Here is a 21,203-nt window from a genome sequence, read left to right on the forward strand (position 1 = left end):
TAAACTTAAATTGAGGACAACTCAGCGAGCAATGGAATGGAAGATGATAGGTGTAACATTAAGGGACAAGAAGAGAGCGGAGTGGGTCAGGGGACAAACGCGTATTAAGGACATATTAGTAGAAATTAAGAAGAAGAAATGGACATGGGCAAGGCATGTATTGTGAAGCAAGATAACCGTTCGTCATTAAGGGTAACAGAGAGGATCCCTAGAGAAGGCAAGCGTGGAAAGGGGCGGCAGAAGGTTAGATGGGCAGATGAGATCAAGAAGTCTGCGGGCATAAATTGGTCGCAGTTAGCACGGGATCGGGATTGGAGATTAATGGGAGAGGCCTTTGCCATGAAGTGGGTGTAGATAGGCTGGTGATGATGATGATGGCTATCATGTCAGTGTCGAAGCCATTTCGTGAACTGTGAATGGAGCAACCTCTGATGCAAATGAAACGCTTCTAACTTATCAGCTCATCCCCTGCAAGAACAAGTACCTTCTCCAAGCCAACTATCAGTTGCACATCCCAAAGAAGACTGATTCTCGGGGAACACGGCCCCGACAGCTTACGCTGCAGAAATATGCCTCATATGAGTGGGCCCCACGTACTTCTCTACTTGTTCTATTGGCTGTTGAGAAAGTGAGGTCAGCTCCCCGCAGTTGTTGAGAACGCCTAAGCACTGCCTGAGACATCAGAAGGAAAGGACTTTTAGATGCGACAGCATTTAGTGAGACAACAGCCCCGCCCTGTTCTCGGACAACTGCAAATAATATACAAGCGAAAACACGAACGCTTCTTCACCTCCTTTGCGAGTTTTGGAGACCCCAACATGTTGAAGGAGGAGCATCGAAGAGAAGTGGGGGCACTGCCACTACAGTAAAACCTCATTAAAAGAGACATTCAAGGGACACAGGAAACGTGCCTCTGTAACTAAGGCCTCTTGTAAGCAATGTTGCTAACATCGTGAACATTGGAAAACCGACCAAACTGTCTTCATTCAAATGTCTCTCATAACCAAGTGTCTCTTGTAAAACTGTCTCCTGTAAAGAGGTTTTACTGTAATGGGTGACGACCGTGAGACTGCGCTTTACAACTCTCATCCCTCCGGGTGATGGTTTCGTTCCCATTTTCTTTTTCTTCCATTAGGCCCACGAAAATCACCTGAAATATTTTTTTCCATTGGAAAAAACACACCATGCTCCTTGTTTTCAGTAGCTGCAAAAAGCAGACTACCCATGCTCCCGTTCTTGAGGTAAGGAACCATCATTGTGCGACTCATTCTACTGTGCCTTGTGATACCGCTCCTAATGCACGCAATTACACAAAAAAGTGTGCCATTTCCTTTTTGGAGCGCAGCACTTAAGTGCCTGCTCCTGTGGTTTCGCGTCGCCGTCGGCCTCGCTGTAACCGAGCCGATGACGGGGGACAAGGAAGGTAGACGAGATTGAGCGAGCAGGAAAGCAGACGAGGAAAGTGTGAAGGGGAAGGTGGTATGCCGAAGGTGTGAGACGTGCTCCCTGGTGGCGACATGCTACGAAATAATGCCAGAGCAGCGCGCCGTCGTCGTGCGATCACTCACGACGCGATCGCTTCCTGAGATGCAGCAGCTATGCGCCGTCGCCAAGAAGACGACGTTCACGCTGCGTTCACGCTGCACTCAATTGCGCATTAGGCAGTATCGTTATCGTCAGCCAATTTTCTGGTACTCAAACCACTCTTTTGCTCGGGCATGCATTTTACATGCAGGTCTCACATTCCATGGTCTGTATTATTCAACACCAAGAACCACAATGGCACTTGCCCCCTTATTTAGAAATCAAATAAAAACAATTTTCTCTTGTTGGAGAGCCAGCCACTAACCAATTCTACTACCCTTGACAATGCTGATAAATTCAAAAACAGAATGAAGAAACGCTCGTACCACAGAGCACACTGCTCTGAATCGATTTCTACAGCTGAGAGCATTTAGCGACGCGATATGCGCCCCCAAGTCTTGCCACTGAGTGCATCAAAGTGCCAAGCAAAACCAAACGCCCGAAATGCGAGATACACTGTAGCTTGAACGGCGTTGTATTTACGAATTTATACTGACTGCTTCCCATTTCTCTCTTTATTGAAGATAGGCTGGTTTCACTGGCAATGGCAGGCACATCATGCTGTTTTAACACGTGTCCCGAAGACCATGATTGCAACATTGGATTATAATCCAAGCGCTTATTTCCTCAGTACAATAAGCTTTGTGGATCTTTCAAAGATTGCCACAGCAGTTACAATAGGATAAAAAAAAAGCAGTTTCTTTCACATGACTGTCAAACACTAAGTACACTGCACGGAAAAAATACTGCTGCAAGCGTTTACTGCAAGAGCACTAAATTACGTAGAGATGCTCCCACACAAACTGTTCCGTGCATGAAGTTTTGGCACTCTCTTATTAGGACACATTCGAGGTTCTCCCCACTATTCTTTTAAAAGGTCTCCCGGGCATTTTTCACTAACGGCGGGCCTTATCTTTATCACTGGCAACACGTGTTGCAGGCCTGTCGTAACCAGCGTGCCCTAGCAAGAAACGGCAAGCTTGCAGGTAGCTGATACGAGATAACGAGGGGCTACAACTAAGCGAGCATCTTGTTTTAGTGCCGCGTGTGTTTGACAAGCCTGCCACAGCATGATGGCACGCTAACGTAGCAGGAAAACTGAAATACGTGCCAAGAATGGCGGATGTATCTGGTTAAAACCCTCCCATTGTTAAAAAGCAGTGATAATTTCTAGGCCGATACTGCAGTGTAACGCGCCTAACGAGGTTCGCCTGAAACTTTGCTGACGGGAAATAGAAGTGAATTTGAGGAACTATCATTTGACGACAGGTTTAGAGAAGCCACCCGCAATGTGAGGAAAGCTTCTTCGAAGGAAAAGTTTGACATCCATTTGAAGTGCAGCTGTATGGCTACAAAGGAAAGCAATAGACCTTTTGCAGTCGAAGAAAAATATGTCCTGGTCCAAGATTTGAACTTGGGACCATTGCCAATTGGGGTCACTATTCAGAACAGTCACTCTATCAACTACTCCAACCAGAATAGCCATTTGTAGCATGGCAGTGAATTAATATTTCCCAAATTATTTCATTTTTTAAAATTATTTTTAAATTAGTTCATTATTAGCACACATACTCCCTTATATGGCTATTTACTTGCTGCTTAGAGCCTCAGTTTATCTCTAATTTTCAGAATAACAAAGACAAGCTCTTAGCAGTTGCACTTTAAACTATTGCAGTGACATCCCACTGATTTGCAATGCCTTTCAGATTTTGTGTCTCGGAACTTTTGATTTTTACCCATTTCTTGGTGAAAGTCGACGTTTCACTTGTCTGCACGCAGGTTGCATGGGTTAAGCATGCTCGCAACTGGCTACAATTCATCCAGTAGACTTGTAGCAAGCAGCCAAAATCCACAGACAGAGCGTCGGCATACAGAATAGCGTGAAGGAAACAACATTTTTAGACGCATGGTTCTCTTGAGAAAATATGCCCGAGTCAGATGTAAAAAGAAAATAAGGACTATAAAACCTCAGTATTTATCCTGGACTTAAATCTCATAGAGAACTACAACAATCACTGATCCTTTTTGAGTGCACTTTTATATTATTATCTGCCGTGACCCAGTTTTTTTTTTTAAGTCTCTTTGCATTCGAGATAAGCTGGGATAACAAGATAGGAAATACGCATCACATTTGTTACACTTCCACGAACAAAAAAAAAAACAGGACTTGAAATTTTGAGAAACGGAAATACTACTAAGCACAGCGTGCAGTTTGTTGCTGACTGTTTAATATGGCTAACTTAGTGCGTCCCTTTTTAATTTGCTCTAAAGCAGGGTCACGAATGTACAAAATGCCAGAGTGAATGAAAGGGCCAGATGGCACGAATTCATAAAGCCCTATAATGAATAGATGGCAAACGTGAAGTTTCAAAATAGTAATACATGCGGCTAGCAGAACACATAACGCACTATTATAATGAGCAGTAATGGCAAGCTGGCATGCTTGAAGTTGTACAATAGGTAATGGCTTTATGCCTCTATAGTACGTACCAACTAAAGTAGAGGGGAAATAGTAATACTCGGACGACTCCATTTGTTGCTAGGGCGAGCCAACTGTTTTGCGGCTTCGACTTTTTAAAAGTAGATCCTGCAAAAGAGGAGAAAAAAGAATATGACTTAGTTCTATACGACAGATAACAGATAGATAGATAACAGAGGGAACAGACAAGTAACAGATAAGTGATGACAAACAGATAGGAGTGCAAGGAAGTCGTTAAGTACTGGCCTGGTATGCAGTTCTTCACTTTTTTTTATTCTTTTTCAACTTTCGGTTTCTCTGAGCCCCCAAAATACTTTAAAATCTTCTGTTTGAAAGTACGAAAATAAGTTGCCAGGCTACAAAGAAGCACTGAAGTAGAAGGCACTGACAAATTAATTTCAACCACTGCGCTTTCATAAGAACACACCCCAATCTCGTGCTTGCGAAAGCATTGCTGCGATGCCCCTCAACCAGAAAAACACTTCTGCCCAGCACAGCCCTTCTACAGTTCACTGCGACGGCATTTTTTAACAACTCATCAGTCTTGTATGCCTTGGTTTGTATTAGAAGTCACTAAGTACAGTGTATGTAACACTTTTTTCATTTTCTGAACTGCATTTTGTTTTACAGCAACAATAGTACACTGATGCTTGTAGTATTTGTGGCATTTCAACTAATCCCTTCTAGAGGAAAGAGATTTTTTTTTTTTTACGCGCAGAAGAGAGTAAGTAATTATGGTGCAATAAGCAGCACTTGAGATAACGAGATAATGTTGACCTTGGCTGTCAGTACTTGAAGATTGGCACAAAGATACCCAGAGGCCTTTTCCATTCTCTCTTCTTCTTTTTTTTTTTTAATAAACCTAGGTGAGATGTTATATCGTTGAGTTGACCAGTAGTTCATTACGGTACACACAGGTTCGACCGTGAACACAAAAGCAAAGCTCATCAAACGAAAGTTGATTTAACTAAATTTCGTTTCCACAAGACGACAACCTGAAAATTGTTCGATTCCGCCGACAGGACTTGTCCTGAAAAATAATTCCTTGTAAAAGAGACCACGAGATCAACCAGTATAATGGCCACACTTTAAGGCACTGCTTAAAAATATTTCGCTGTATGTAAAAAAGAAAACAAGAATTTTTTTGCACACAAGAAATATTTTGCCATTAAAAAGAGCCGGTTGCCTGACGATCGCATAAATACGAGTAATGTTGAGAGCAGAACTCACCCCGAACTAAGTCAATATCGATAAGTTCCGCCTTTATTCTGGCAGTCTTCTTTGGTATCGCATTGACACCCTGCCAAAGAACAAACGCCAGGCAAGCATTGAAGAACATGGGCACCAATGACGACATTAGTCTTGAAGAAGACGCATTTATGCTTACCCTTAAGATGCGCTGCTCTATATTTCTGCCCCATAGGTCTTTGTCATACGCACCAATCTAAATGGAAAGCAAGGCCATAGCTCAAAACACTGGTTGAAAGGTATGGACGACATTTTTCAACAGGGCAAGTGCTTGCCACACATTTGGAACATAAAAGTGACATTATTGTTTGAAAAGGCCATGAAGACAAAATGCAAGTTTGGTTGCTTTTCCAGATTGCTTTTTTCTGATAACAATGATACCAATATCGCAAACTTCGAATGAATATTCAAGATACTAATGAAAACGGATGAGGCAGCAGTCACTCTTCAGGTTCTTGCAAGAGATTTCGCATGTCGTCACAGCATCTAGTTTGTGCGACTGGGCGGCTGCCAACCGAATTCACCCGAAGGAACGTGACCAGGTGATTGTAGTGGGGGCTCTGAATTCCGTTTTATGGAATCACTTTTTTCTGTGTGACATTTACCGTATCCCCTCTTTATCGTATCATGTTTTAGTGTACATCCCTGTGTTAGCTCACAGGCAGCGAACACATTGATAACTGTGTTTCTATATCTGGCCCATATTACGTCACTAGTGTGAAGTTTGAAAGCTTTTCAACATTTATAGCATATTTTTCCGTTAAAAAACTTGTTCATGGCTGGAATGTAGCTGAGTGAGTTACCAGATGCTACTTCTTTCAAGTTGAACAAAATTGTATTTTTTCTTCACAGCCCCTTTGAAGAGACACTGAAGTCGAAGTTTTAATCGTAGCTGCATTGTGCAGTAATTAGCTCGTGTATCCCATTATGTGACTCTTCAGCGTAAGTCTAGAACCTCACGTTATCTGTAATAGGTGGCAGAAGAAAAAACATTGTGTGCCATTCGTAAACTATTACGTGAATTCGTGACTGATGTCGCACTGGTTCTAAATTTCAATTTTCCCTTGTTCGATGCTTGAGATTGACTTTTTGTTTGTTCATGCAGAAGTTAGTTAACAGTGCTAGCAATCAGCAGCTGCTAACTTAGCCTCGCAGACTTGTCAGACAGTCCTTACAGCCAACATATCAGCGAATTGGCGGGTAGGTTAGTGCAAGGAAAACAGCGCTTACAAATGCACTTTTCCAGCTAAAAACGCATGTGAATAGTAGTCCGAAAAAGCTTGGAACATGGACCGTGTCCTAGAACCGCAAGGTAATCGGGCGATATTTACAACTCACGTCAGAGTCACTTCAGAAAAGGCACTTTAACAAGAAGTGCCATTGTAAAACTTGAACGAAGTGCAATTTCGCAATTAAAATATACAAACTATTTTTGCCATGTTCACACTAATGATGGAACAAGCGTTTTCTTCGGTGGAAACTTAAGAAAAGGCGTTTCATGCAATTCGGTTGGCTCAGACGTATGTTACGACAAGTCAGAGACTGGCTTTAGCCATTTGCTATACAAGATCATTCAGTCTGCTTGCAATGCAAACGCGATCATTAACTAATTAGGTTAAAGCAATTTAGTCGCCAAATACAGCAGGCAATCGTATACTGTCCGTGTGCAACTGTATAAAACCTTATTTGAAATCCGGGGGTGTTTCCGGGGAGCAGCTTGCATTACTTACCTTTTTTTGATACCATACCAGCGTGTCATCGAGCCCCATAGCATTATCCGCCTCTTAGCATTGAACACCTGCGAGCCGCAAGAAAAAGCTTTGTCACTTACATCGCACGCAATTACATGATACGTTGCTGCGCGACGGAGAGTGAAACGTTTTCTACGCGCCAGGAAAATTTCGCAATTTGGCTGTCGTTGCGCCAGAGAACAACGCGTTCTTTGAAGCGCGCTGCATTGCGCAAGGATGCATGTGCGCCTATTCGCGTCAACGGCGTCACTGCACCTCTTCTTGTCCCCTCAGCGGAAGAAGCGCTGGCACGAATTCACCTTCGCGCGCACACAGAGCAATTTAACAGACTTCTAAAATGGGCCTCTACTGGTAACTGCAGGGGGTTCTCGCTACGAGCGCTGCCCGATACAGCTGGCTTCACGTCGATGATGTCCGAAACCCGGGCACCTGAGACCTGCGGCGCAAATCAATAACGCGTGGGGGGTGAAAGCTGGCTACGTCGATGGAGACGACGTAACAGTCGCTAGTTCCGCACTATGTCCGAGCTTCGGGCTCGGGTGACTACACTAGCTGCAAACGAAGCTGAGAATCGACTGTCAGCTGTGATGTTTGCCTGAAGACGCAATCAATGAACGCGTACGTCTCCGGTAACGTCGTAAGACAGTAGGTTGTGTGCGAAACCAGTTACTATTTCGGGAAAAAAAACATGTACGTAGTACGCACACAATCCAGACTACAGGCAATAAAAAGCAGGTCACGCCGGGCGCTCCACGAATCACGCCGTCATTCATCGTGACGGCTTTTCCTTTCCACTGCGATGTCTCGATCGCTTACCTCGGGCGAAACCGGAGTCCGATCGCAGATGGATGGTAGCCTACAAAGAAGCGGCGATTTCGTGGAGTGGGGTAGACGTCAGTTCGTCAAGCGTGGATGCGTGGCGACGTTTCTCGGCAGATCTGCGATGCTCAGCTGATTAATGATGCGGTTTCCCCGCGCTCTTTCGGATCTTGCCGCACTGTTCCACCGGGTAGCGACGTCGCGCATCAAAAAGCGCAAGACGCCTTGCGAGACGACGAGGAGACGGCTTGAAAGGGGAACTGGTTGCCAGGTCAACCTTCTGCTGCTGCCAGCCCATGCCGTTACACCCTCCCCCTCCACTACACCACGCCTCCGCAACAGCGCTCCCTCCACTCCTTTCTCATATTTCCTCCTCGATTCCCTTTAAAACAGGTGAGTTGCGCTGGTGGTGCGGACAAAGTTGGAATCGACGACGAGAACTCCGCTGGATATGGTTTGGCGCTGCGATCGTTTTAGTGCTTCATGGCAACGTAAAACCAGTGTAAAACGGTACGAGCAAATATATTTTTGAAACTCAGAAAAATTTTCGATTTTCTTCTCTTTGATTTGTTCATTTTAATATATTCGTCTTTATTTTTTTGTTTGCGCTTCCAGGCTACATTTGCAGTTCTGTCAGACGTTGGGAAAAGAAATGCTTCGGATGTCTGGAGCTCTGGAGCCAGTATATTATCTCTATGGTCTGGAATTCCTGAGAAATCAGGCTTATCTGTTATCAGCCTTATCAGTAACTCCTCGAGGCAGCGTATCACCAGCCGTCGGGTGGTACCGCGATTAAGCTTATTGCAGATTTTTTCTTGGGACAACTTTCTCCCAAGGATTTTGTGCTTCAAAGCATGTCTACGTTGCTGAGATCGGTGTGGTGCGGAGGTTTCTGAACAGCTGTTTAGTTTGTACTTCCTCTAGTGCCATATTTTACAAAAAGAAAAAAGGGGGGGGGGGGGGCGGGGAGGAGGGGTGTGATTATTCGAATAGAGCAGAAAACCGGGCCGCTTGGTCCAAATTTATGATGTAACGATGCAAAGGCAACGCAGACGGAAGAGATGTTCTGAATTAGCGCCAAACGGCTTCGTGCTGCGTTTTCAAAAGCCCACACCAGCTGTTTTGACAAATAAAAACCCGTTATCGCAGGTGGCGCGGAGTTCTGGAGGCGCACTTTGAAAGCGCTTAGCACCGTGGTGCCGCCAAAATCTTGCGTCTACTGGCGGGGTTGTCTTACAAGTAAAAGTGACAGGGTAGTCAAATCTATTCGCCGTTTTGTACAGGTCTGTCCAGGAAAGCGAAAGCTAGGGCGTGACGAAAACATTGCTGTCAAGGGTGATAAAGTTGCAGTGCTTATCTGAGGCACGTCCTTCACATTTATGGGAGTCTGCAGCCAGACCAGTCAGTTTTACGAGTTTCTCTCCGCAGAGTACACAGCCAACTACACAACGAAAGACTCACAGGAGGCTTTTTTTGTGTGTGTGGTCCAAACAATGCTGGGACTGCGTTAGTAAACCAAAAACGACCTTGTGCAGCTTCACCAATATTTCCATCTCTTGCGCAGCAGCCATCATTGTCCCCTGTATGGAGAGAGAGAAAAAGTATTTATTTCTCCAGCAGACGCTGATGTGTGGGCCTCGCTCAGTGGAAGGCGTCCCTCGTCCAGGATGCCTTGACTTCGGCTGGCCGTCCGCGCTCGGGTCACCAACTGAAGCTGGATATCCGGGTCCGGGCTGGCCAGGGAAGCCCTCCACTGCTCGAAGAGGGTTGGAAAGGGGGGCAAGTCTGGAGTTCGTTGGCACTCCCATATGATATGTGGTAGCAATCTTTGTTGCAGGTTTGAAGACAAGGGGGGTTATAAGTGTGTATTGCTGAACGGTGGCCACGGTTTATACGAGGACAAGACATGCTGCAATGTTCAAAACATTGCCCCGCACAGCTGCTTCAAATTACCGGACATTAACTGCGAAAGAAAGATCAGCTGTCAACGTGTTCACCATAGCATATAAGCACAACAGAATGGGGAAACTCGATTTTATGCAGGACACGTTCGCCCTCCCAAAAACTTCACTTAATTGTCAATCAGATGCCCTCCCTAATTTTTCATTCAATACAGTCACGTCCAGCCTTTCCACTAATCACTATTGGTGATTACTGTAATCACCAACTCGAATGTTTATGCTGTTTTCCATTCATTACTGCACGCTCTTTTGACTACCGCCCGACTTCTCGGGATGTCCTATGCAAAGATGTGGAATGGGCACGGCCAGCACTTTTTATGTCGTACCAGGTGCCTAGAGCACAACTGTTCAGTGAGAAAAAAAAAGAAAACTTGCATAAGGCAAAACGGCATGAAAGGAACTTGAAAAAAAAAAAAAAAAAAAAGAAACGGACAAACGAGGTCAAGCTCACTGCGAACTGAGCAAAAGCTGTTGACTGGTGCTAGGTCATTAAATGTTTATGCAATGTCGCTGCGCTGTTACTGCACAGTTGTCTGTGTGGTTACTAAGGTGGGTACGGCACTGCTTGACGATGCAGTTAATTGAGCGCCGTTTAGTGCCCAACGGAGTGGCCCACTGTTCCGTCGTATGCAATCATCCGATTATGGCACTTCTCGCTTTTGCCATAGTATGTGTGCAAAGTCTCTATGCCCTTGCTTGCGATGCTTGTTGGCCTGCTGTTGAGTGTGCCCTCCTGGCGACTTGGGCAAATACACTTCAAACAATTCTTAGACCAATGTTGTTGCACTCTCAGAATCAAAGCTCAATAAAATGTTGCTCTCTCTCTCTCTCTCCAAGCAATCGTCCTCCCTGGCTGGATGACTCAACACGAAGGACGGCCCCAACAACTGCGAGACGTCAAAGTCTCGAAAGACTCTTCAACTCTCATTGCCTTGTTTCATCCACTTTCCCTGTACGTCACACGCTGTCAAGTCACTTGCCAAACTTGGACTAGTTCACTTCCATATGCATTTTCTATTACTGTGGTGCACATCACACATATTGGTTCTCTCCTCAAGCAACGTCACACTCTCTCCCAACGATAACCCCCATCCACAACCTCCTATTACTATACTAAGAAATCTGGGTCACTGCACTTGCAAATCTTCGTGCAGTGCTATGACCCCGACTAGCGGTGTATGTGATCGCAGTGCTGGGCCACTATAAAGTTGTCCCTCTTACACAGTGAACTGGCTTCGATGTGTAATTATGAAATCTTGTACTTGAAGGCTGGAGGCATGGTATTATGAAATCTTGTACTTGAAGGTTGGAGGCATGGTCAACTATGGTAAAGGCCATTACACTCTCTGCTGCGAAGATTATTTTTTCTGCAAATATACTTTCACCATTACCTGTACAGTAGAACCTCCTTACAAGAGACACGTGGTTACAAGACGTTTGAATGAAAGCAGTTCGGTTGGTTTCCCTATGTTCGCTATGTTAGCAACATCGCATACAAGAGACCTTGGTTACGGGAGACCCTTTCCTGGGCCCCTTGAGTGTCTCTTGTAAGGAGGTTTTACTGTAGTCTTCATCGTTATATTTGCACTAATGCCATTCTTCGCATCTTGTTTGCCTTTAGACTGGTGTTGAAACTATGTGAATTTGTTTGGCAGGCAAGGAAATAAACAAAACGGTTACAGTAAAAATGAATTAATTAGTAACTGCTTTTTGTACTCTTTCTTCTATATATTTCCCACCACCTCAGGAAGCCCCTACACTTGGTGTGGAAAATAATGCAGTGAGCGTGTGACTGACTCATCCACGAGGCTTCACGATGACAGGGCCATTGAGAAACATTGTCTCTAAATGCTGAGGACATTAAGTGTAGTGACGGTGGATGCAAACAGTGTTGTGGTAAGAGACTTCAAAGACTGCTTCACACATTTGGTAACGAGACTGAAATTGTGCACTGACAATTCAGTGCGGGAACGGCTGTAGCCGTAAAGGAATGGTGAAGACGACATTCGTTTTAATTGAAATAATTTTTTTTCGCTTATTTGTTAGACTCCACTCTGGCCCTGAAGCGCACATTAAAAGTACCAAATATACCGACAAAGTTTTAAATTTACCGTTACAAAACAGTGGCGCAAAAAACAAAACAAAAAAAATCAGTGATAACTTCATGCTAGCATTCAAGCAGTGAAATCGAACAGATTGAGAGGCGCCACTACAACTGGGCAATCATAGAAGTAGGTTTTGTCGGAGACCACCAGTCGCACGGATGAAGTAGTCCCCGAGATGTCACGAGGGAACAGTCAGAAAGTGGCCGAGCTGAGTTGCCCCTTTTTCGTCCACTTTCCCTACTATCCAGCTTAACTGCTTGCAGATTGCGTTAAAGGTGGCACTGTTGTTTTGACGTGTAAAAACTTTCGAAAGAACCAAACTGGTACCTTATCTTCATGGGTCATTTAAATACCCATCTTGGGGGCTAAAACTCTGCACATGTGCTTCAAGAGTATGTTAGCAACGCGCAGCGTATTAATCTCCTGCAGGGTTACAAGATGTTGAATTTCACTGCAATGTTGTCTGTGAAGCCACTGCTCCATTTTTTTCCCTTTTTACGCATTTTATTCACTGTTAATGGCTGCCGTGTAAGATATAAATGAACATGCCTGTTTAAAGGGACCGTGAATACAAAATATAACTGCTTATTTTGAAAGAACTGGGCTGCAGTACCTCACTCAGCTCCATTGCAGCCTTCAAAGACATTTTATTTCTTAACGAAAAAATGCAAGACATATATAAAAACTTTCAAATTTTGTACTACAGTGACGCGTTATGGACAGGAGCGACGTCATATGAACCAGCTCTAAAGACATTATTTTCAGTGTGTTAATGGCACATAAGCATTCAAGTGATGTGATCACATGGAATTAGGGACCCCACTACAATCGTCCACTCATGTCTCAGCGATGGATTAGTTCGGCAGTCGCCAATCGCACAAATCAGATTCTGAAGTAAAAACGGAGACACCGACCAAGGGAAACTGTTAAAAACTTTAAAAACAACAAACAAGACGTTTCAGCTTCGTTACAGAAGCCCTGTGAACAAGGCTTCCACTTGTCTTCACCGCCCCTTTGTTGTGAAGTGGGAGTGAACTAGCTGTTTCTGCGAAGGACAATTTGACAACCACCTCAATGCAGCCATACGGCTAAAAAGAAAAGCTGTACAGCTTCCTCAGAAACTTCGAAGTTGAAGAAAAATCTGCCCTGGTCATGAATTTTCTTCAACTGCAAAGTTTCTGAAGAAGCTGTAGAATTTTCCCTTGAAGCCGTACAGCTGCATTCAGGTGGTTGTCAGATTTTTCTTTGCAGAAATCTCCTCCACCTCGAGGATTTCCCCTAAATCTGGTCGATTAGTGAACGGTTTGTTTGCCACAAGTGCTGGCTTTCAGAACATCTCCACATATTTTGTACAGGGTGAAGATGAACACATGTAGGGTCGGTTCCCTAAACATGGCTTGCAGTATAGCACGTACTGCAGGGTTGTGTCGAAATAAAAGCTCATTGAGATTTACACGATTGAGTACTATTAAATTAAAGCACATCGAGTACTATCACGATGAAACGACCAAGGGAAAAAAAATGAATGATGGCAACGATATTCAATAGCTTATGCAGATTCACCATTTTCTTCCCCTAGTTTTGTTCAAGGTACGGCCTTAATTATTTCGCTTAATTTTTCTGGCGAGACGATGATCAACCGTGTGCTTTTCTGCTGGGCCATGCCTACATTGCTTCTCGTTGTTCATTCGATTGATGATTGATTGATTGATTGATTGATTAATCACGAGGTTTAATGCGCTGACGTTACATAGGCGATGAGGCGCGCTGTAGTGGAGTGCTCCGGATTAATTTTGACCACCCGGTGTGACGCCCCATCGTTCATTCACCTAGAATGGGCCGATTTTGGTGTTGACACATTTTGGATCAAATTGATACCTGGTTAACACTGCGAGACAATTTAGTCGCGAGTTTTACAGGATTATGAAATTAGTTGGGCTTCGAAGGAAAGCCGAGGTGTTGACGGTTGTGGTATGGCTACATTTGCTTAGCTCCACACCATCTTTTTTTACGTAGCCGCACATAAATGTATGTTTGCATGGGTGCGTGTGTGCATTCGCATAGTAATGAATGCACCTGTCAGCTCATTCTGTGCCCTGGCTAATCCCTTCGGAAGAAGAACAATTTCAAAATTTTCGCTCTGTTTGACCGAGATGAATGCTCCTCCGATTTTAAATTTTCAAAAAATCGCTTGCCTGCTCCGTTCTACTATTGGCTGCTGCAGATAAGAATTTCACTACCCCCCCCCCTCTCCCCCTTCTCGAGCAAACTTTTGTGCACGCAAAAAATGGTCTACTGAATGGCTGGACAGGAAATTTTTAGTGACGACCTGTGATTTCAGAACCCAGCACCGTTTAAAATTAAAAAAAAAAAAAGAAAAAATCTCAATGCCTCGCACGCTAGGTTTGAGAACCCCTTGAAATTACTAACAAATAAACTTTGAAAAAACACACCCCCCTCAGTCCACGCGCAGTTAAGGCTCAATTCAGCAATTAAATCTAGAATTGGCTTCCCAGCACTCTGTCAAAGTCCCTACAAAATTTATTCGTACATTTTTGTTTTTGCCTAACAGGCTTGACAAAATTTGTGGTTCAGGTCAAACTTCTTTACACCTATATACAACTGTACATAGCGACAGCTGCTGCGTTGCCATGGGTGGTAATAAATGATGGATGGCGCCCCTGTTGATGGAAGAAGTTTCTTCGTCCGAGTTCGGTCTGTTTAAGTACCTGCCATGGTGGCTTTGCTGAGCTGTTCTGCAGAGCCAAAGGACATGGCTTCGATCCCAGTTGCAGTGGACGCTTCTCAAATGGAGACGAAAAGTGAAAATGGCCGTACATTGAGATTTCGGCACACGTTAAAGATCCACAGGTGCCCAAAATTAATCCAGAGCCCTCCACTATGGTGTTCCTCATAGCCCTGTAGTACGTTGGCATGTCAAACCGCATAATCTGAATCTGGGTTTGTTTATGCTGATGGTGGTGCTGATATAGACCACAAGGAGCATAAGTGGCTCCACTTTGGCTGAGCTGGGAATGGAGGTGACAATGACTTGAGGTGGCTTGTAGCCGGTGGGTGGGTTCGGGGCAAAGGTGGTGCAGGATTCTGTTCTATGAGGTGCAAAAGACAAGTCAAGTTTGAGGAGGGTCTTGTTCGAGGGCCGTCTCAGCCCACTGGAATCAGTGATCATGGTGTTTTGAATGGGGTCATGGGCCAATGCAGTTCAATAGCGACATCATCGATGCTAATGGTAAAGTAAGCTGTGCTGCTATAAATGCTTGTCCGTCTTTCAATAGTGATCATAGCCAGGTTAAAGAGAGTTGGACAGAGTCCGGAGCCTTGCGGTACACAGATGGGCTTGGGGAAGCAAGTTCACCACATTACATATGAAGCCCAAGTCTACTACTTCCCAAGTATTGCAAGTATGCTCCATAAATGCAAGCATCTCAAACAACGCACCAAGGCTCTCGCGCATTCTAGAGGCCACTACCCCGTACCAAAGACAACATCGGACTGCCAACAGAACACGTCTTCCTGAATGTACCCACTGCCGCCACTCCATCACAATTGATCTCTCAACCTCATCAGCACTGCCTTAGATTTTCTTGCTCCCCCCCCACACACACATCAGAATTCCCGCTGATCCAACAACACTATCAGCTACCAGTACTTTCAACAATCCCTTTGTGCCACCAAAAGTGGCCCAGTACAGGCAATTTAGCCAGTCTACCCCGCAAATTGCGCCATTACCTCATCTTTCTATGGACAACTACTCCTCAAATGATGGCAGCCTCAGCATCACCTTCACAAGGTTTGAAAACCCCATTGTGCCACTCCCCTACAACCTGCCACAGTGCCCACTAGCATCCATCCACCAACGACTGTAAAATGAAGGGAAGAATTTTGAAGTCGAGATAACTAGCAAGGAATTTCCGCTCTTCTTGCGTAGACACCACCCCTTCGCCCAGTGGCTTCAAGCTGTCCATTTCATTTTGCTATCGCATGAGTAACAGAATTCAAATTTAGCATTTCACATGCCAAAGAGACAACACCAGGGCTACATATAACATGCACCATAGTGGTATTCGCTGCATCGTTTTACCCCCCTAAAGTACGGCGCATATGGTATTTTATTTCGCCTCAACCGATACTACAGCGGCTTTGGTGACAAACCCTCTTCCTGTGCAATTCAGCATTCTCCAGCTGAATACCACAGCAATAAGGCTGCTGCTGCACTGCATTACATGCGAAGACGCAGCATTCAGAAATTTGCAGATTTTTTCCATCAAATGTGCCATCTGCGAAACATGCCACGATTGCCTGCAGTTACTTGTCTGCTGCCAGCAATTTCTTAAAGGTGACTTAACGATTTCTTAAAACACAATTGTCAGACATTTTGCAGCTGCTCGGCAGTGAAAGCTGCCTAATTTGCTTAGAAAAGAATTAGCAGCGACCCATTTTTTTCTTTTTGATGCTGTGGATAACGTGGAGAGCAGCTGCACTTTCCAATAGCGCGGTTGGAGCAAGCTTACTCCCAAAAATTGCCCAATTTGCTGCCCAGAGGTTTTTTTCCGCGATGTTTATTACAGGGATCTAATGACCCCTCACATTCGACTCCAATTTTTTTAATCATCACTATACCGTCACTTTTCCAAAAACAGTAAACGTGCCTTTCCATTTCTACAGAGAAGCTTGTTCCTTTTACTAAAGAAATACCTCCACCTATTCAACAGAAACAAAGCTCTTTCATGCAAAGACAAACCCCACTCTCTCTTCCAATCATACGCTCCCGTCGTGAACAGCACGCACACGTTAGCCACACAGCATCATGCATTAAAGTCCGACAGCTCGCGTCTAAAAGAAAAAAAAAAAGAGCGACACGGACTACTACAGTGTGTAGTTGTTTTATTCTTGATTGATGAACCTTTTTTTTTATTTGTGGGCTGAATGGACCTTTCCTCTTTTGGGCAAATTTCTAAACGCCTTTTTTTTTTTTTCAGTCCCAAATCTCTGCGTTGATTTTTGCCAGCAAAGAAGCTTCTGCATATTGCTCTTTTCTCAGCAACCAAGGAGGAAAAAAAAAAATAAAGAAAAAGAACACAAAGTCCATGGGGTGTGGCACTGCAAACATGAACGAAATGTGCGCAGGAGAGGACGTGCTCAGAGCAAGCACGACTGATGCAAACCAATGCGCACAAATGACAAGTGAGGGTAGGGAATCAGAGCAGAAAAATTTCACAAAGCACCATGATCCATAGCCCGAAAAAAGCAACTCAATCACACACACAAACAGTTTCAGGAACCAACGTGAGAAAACTCTTCCTCTGCCGCCAACCATTAATAACATGAAGTGCATGCTACATTTTTGCGAACAAATGGCGATGGGAACACGGCGCAGTTACCACCACCTCATGACTAGCCGGATTCTTTAAATTTCTTTGATATCTCCGATGTAATGTGCGGTTTTTCGGACTAGCTGCTAGTCATCGTACACGCCTCGAGTCACTTATTCCAGCAACCCCTTCCAACGTCCGCTTTGCACCCCAAACCCACAAACCCCTGATGTTCTGCAATCAATGCTTCTCTGTGGTGGAATGAAAATGACTTTTATAAGAACGTGAAACACAGCAAAAGCAACCCCGTTTTTCACACAGCCCCTCCCCCCCTCCCCGCGTATGCGTTGAGCACGACACTAGCACATCAGCAACAGAACAAAACGACCCAAAGCAGAGGTAAATGAAAAAGCAAGAGAGAAGACTGAAGGAAGGAAGAAAGAAAGGGTGAAGCACAGCAGAAAAAAAAAAAAAAAAAGACACCGCGACAAGGAACATGATTGCGCCCCATCCCTTAGAGAACCACGCTGCGAACGCTCCTTATTCCGCAGCAAAACAAACGCGCCAAACCCTTCCCCCGTTGCCTGGGATCGCTCGAAGAAGTATTCGGCGACAACACAGCCGTGTTCGCGTGCACAGTCGACACCTACTCTCCACAGTAAAGTAGTTGGTTAAGGCAGGAAAAAAAAGCAAAAGTTCCTCCGTCCAAGTTCAGAACAGCGGCGATACAGTCCTCAATCTGCGCGCACAACCTCTCGGAAACGCCTCACTCCAACAGCGACTCAAAAAAAGAAAAGAAAAGAGGCTCATTTTCCCCCCACAGCAGCTGATCTTACCCGTGCAAAAACGCGGGACATCATCCCCAGTCTAGCCAGTGCACAGGTATGGATGTAACTGCATCGCCGTTTCCGCTCAGGGTAGGATCAGCTGTCGCTGCACCGATTCGGAAGAGAGAAAAGAGGGGAACGTGGAAGGAAGCAGAAGAAAAAGAAGGGCTGGAAGATGCTTCTAGTACGGGTAGAACCACGTCGCCCTACGGGGCCGGTACGCGCGCCTCGGGAAGCGGTAGCCGCCACCGCCGCCGCCGCCGTAGTACATGCCAGCGCCGCGGCTGGGCCGTCGGAAGCGACCTCGGGGCGGCCTGTTCGTCGAGCTGATGCCGGGCCGGTTGGTGCGCTTGGTCATAACCTTGATCTGCCGGCCGCGAAACAGCGACTCGTCCAGCGCCATCGCAGTCTGGATGGAGTCCTTGTCTGTGAACTCGATGTAGGCGAATCCCTTGGGATGGCCCGAGAACTTGTCGCACAGGATGGTCACCCGGTTGATGGAGCCGCAGCCGTGGAAGTGCTGCTCCAGCTCCTCGGCAGTCGCGCCGTAGTCGACGTTGCCCACGTAAATGGAGCGCGCGTCCACTTCGATCTTTTCTTCAAGGGTTAGGCCTAGCGAGCCGCCCGGCGGACTGATGCTCATCTGCTTCTCGACTTCGCTCTGCATCTGCTTGAGTTTCTCAGCTTCCTCCTCCATCTCGCGCACGCGGGCCTTGATGGCTTCCAGTTCGGGGTCATCCAGGCTGTGTTCGTCGCCCAGGCTCTCGTCGAGCAGTTCCGTGGTCGAGTCGTGCGGGTGATCGCCGTTTTCCTGAGCGTCCGACATCCCGTCGCCGTTTTCCACCGGGGCGTCCGCCATGCTTTTCGCTTCGTTCGAATTTTTCCCCCTCGGGCTGCAAGACGCTGCGGCCCACTAAGTTCCGATGGACGCGCGGACGTTGTTCACTGCTGGCGTAGCGGGCGGAACGTGCACCGGCGAGGTTCACATGAAACGCAGATTTTTTGTTGCCCGACGCGTCCACGAAAACACTCCAAACACAACACAAATAAACGCGTAAGCAATCTTTGCGCGTTCAATATGGCGGCGGCTGCTGGTGATGACGATGCAGCTGGCCCGGCACCGAACTGCCGAACTTCTTTTTCCGCTCGCCTACACCACCTACACTTCATGAAAAGATAAAAGCGAGCAAATCATTCGCGTACACGTTTTCCACAACCTGTAACAATAAGTAAGATTTACATGACCACATTATTTCTATTATTCTTCACTTAAAGCTTGTTGATACGACAAACAAATCTCCTGCTTACCAAAACTAGACGAAAACTACTTTCGCAGAATTCACAATTATAACAAAAATATAAACTGAAATTTATCTACCTATAATATATTATTGCGTTTTTTTTATCTTTACTATAAAGAACACGTTGAGCTATTGTCATTTCGTTCATTTCCTTTGACGACCGCAGCGCCGTCAACACTAAGCGGCGAGAGAGCAATGGTGCCGGTGGGCGGGCACTGCTGTTGTTCTGCACTATGCTCAGATGCTGAACCGGCGCGGTTGGTAGTTGTTCTTGGGTTGTGCGTGATGTGGACGCTGTGTGTTGCAGTGTTTCGCGTGTGACTTTCTGCCTGCGGAGCTACTCGTTGGAGCTACCTGCAAAGAAAGCACCCATGTAGCGCCAGCCCGTCATAACTACACGCTGACAGAAAGGTGAGTAACGTCTTCGCTTACTGGTGTATCGTCGCAACCCATCGTCGTACTACTGATTAATTCATGGTTTGCCTAACCACACGGCTCATTGAGCGTTCTCAAACGCAGTTTTGGTTTTGATTTACACTTTAACGCGAAGTACAGCGCGGTATCTGAAAACCATGTTGTGGTGCGCGTCGCACCACCGCGTGGTATTTCGACGTCTCGATCAGCTGTTGACCGCTATTGTTCGTTCATTTTGCACGTATGGGAGTCGAAACTTGCGACAAACTTTATTTAGCATGTCAATCCCGTTTCGTAAAGCTGTGTTCGATGCCCGAAACGTGATTAGCGCTCAGTTGTGTGTCTGGCTTCTCTCAAACGCGTCGTTTGATGGGCAGTCATCCTCACTACCGCGTCGCGTGTTCAGAGCGAAGTAGCTTCCCGGATCGCAAAGGCATTCGTTTTACCTTCGTGGATCTGGAGCCAACGTCGTCGTACCGATTGAGCACGCGTTTCTTTCCTCGTCGCCGCGTGTTCCGCGACGTAACCGCGTCTGTAAACAAGCTTCGGCAGTAAAATCGCTTCGAAACGTATCGATTGGTACCTTTTACACTACGCGTTCAGAAGTAGTAACCAGTTCACGTAGATTCGCGCCGTCGTCGCCCACTCTGTCGGAAATCTTCGCTTGTTTTTCCAACCTCTCACGACGGCGTATCGCGCGAACCGTAATGGAGCCCGAAAGTCGATATACCGGCCCACGCAGTAGTTTCTTGGCAGCGGAACGTGCTACGATCATCTTGTGCATGGCTCCTCGTTCTCTCCTCCCTTTGAAAAAGCTGTTCCGGTGAAAATTGCTTCTATTCTTGAAACTGAGACGATGCTGTGCTTTGGCGGTCACTAATCACGCAACAACCTCGCACATTGCGATATCGTTTCCTCCGCAGGAGCTAGTCTTTTTGGCTGTCGCGCGTTCGAGTGGGGTTGGCAGTGAAGCTCGCAGTGAAGGTCTACTGTTTGGGTTTCGGACTTGACTCAACGTAGTGTGGCATAGCGCCTCGTGCAATGTGGGTCGCCGGGCAGTGAAGAAGAACCACGTGTCACGATTTGTCAGCCCTTTCAAACATGAGAGAGGCCGCGCGTGGAGTTGGTAAAGGAGTTGATCTGCCAAGGGGAGTAGCCTTGACGGCCGTCGCTTGGTGGTGCTTTGTTTGTCTGCGATCTCGTGCTTTACGTGATGGTGCCAGTTTGCGCTTCTGTGCGCGCGTGTGTTCTCTTTCTTCTGCTCGAATTCGTGACTTCTGCTTTGGAGGGCCTGGCCCACCGCGTGCAACTTGGTAGCGGCACCCCCTTTACCGGGTGCCTTGCAAAGCTCGTGTCTCTCTATTCATTTTTTTTCTTTCGC

The 21,203-nt window shown here is 45.9% G+C and overlaps 3 protein-coding genes across 4 annotated transcripts in view; 1 reads left to right on the forward strand and 2 right to left on the reverse strand.

Annotated features, from left to right (window-relative positions):
- Positions 1-8,190, reverse strand: part of Phtf (putative homeodomain transcription factor) — a 56,967-nt gene extending 48,777 nt beyond the window's left edge. Inside the window, exons 1-5 of the mRNA XM_077681309.1 lie at positions 7,879-8,190; positions 7,042-7,109; positions 5,451-5,507; positions 5,294-5,363; positions 4,075-4,171 (exon numbers count right to left, since the gene is read on the reverse strand). Coding sequence (XP_077537435.1) covers positions 4,075-4,171; positions 5,294-5,363; positions 5,451-5,507; positions 7,042-7,080 — 263 coding nt within the window. The 5' untranslated portion in view covers positions 7,081-7,109; positions 7,879-8,190. The remainder of the gene's footprint in view (positions 1-4,074; positions 4,172-5,293; positions 5,364-5,450; positions 5,508-7,041; positions 7,110-7,878) is intronic.
- Positions 8,191-16,835: 8,645 nt separating this feature from the next.
- Pabp2 (poly(A) binding protein nuclear 1) lies at positions 16,836-19,209 on the reverse strand. The gene has a single exon (XM_077680387.1). It carries the CDS (start codon positions 18,964-18,966, stop codon positions 18,289-18,291), a length of 678 nt encoding a protein of 225 aa, XP_077536513.1. The 5' UTR covers positions 18,967-19,209; the 3' UTR covers positions 16,836-18,288.
- A 403-nt stretch (positions 19,210-19,612) lies between these two features.
- Lpin (phosphatidate phosphatase LPIN) overlaps positions 19,613-21,203 on the forward strand; it is a 94,903-nt gene continuing 93,312 nt past the window's right edge. Inside the window, exon 1 of one of the 2 annotated variants that reach the window (XM_077680386.1) lies at positions 19,613-19,819. The gene's annotated coding sequence lies outside the window, so the exon portion shown is untranslated. The remainder of the gene's footprint in view (positions 19,820-21,203) is intronic. The other variant, XM_077680384.1, reaches the window with a different exon arrangement.

Source organism: Haemaphysalis longicornis, unplaced genomic scaffold (assembly GCF_048455015.1).
Source record: "Haemaphysalis longicornis isolate Haplotype H1 unplaced genomic scaffold, Haemaphysalis longicornis Haplotype H1 scaffold_8, whole genome shotgun sequence".
In the NCBI taxonomy this organism is placed as follows: domain Eukaryota; kingdom Metazoa; phylum Arthropoda; class Arachnida; order Ixodida; family Ixodidae; genus Haemaphysalis; species Haemaphysalis longicornis.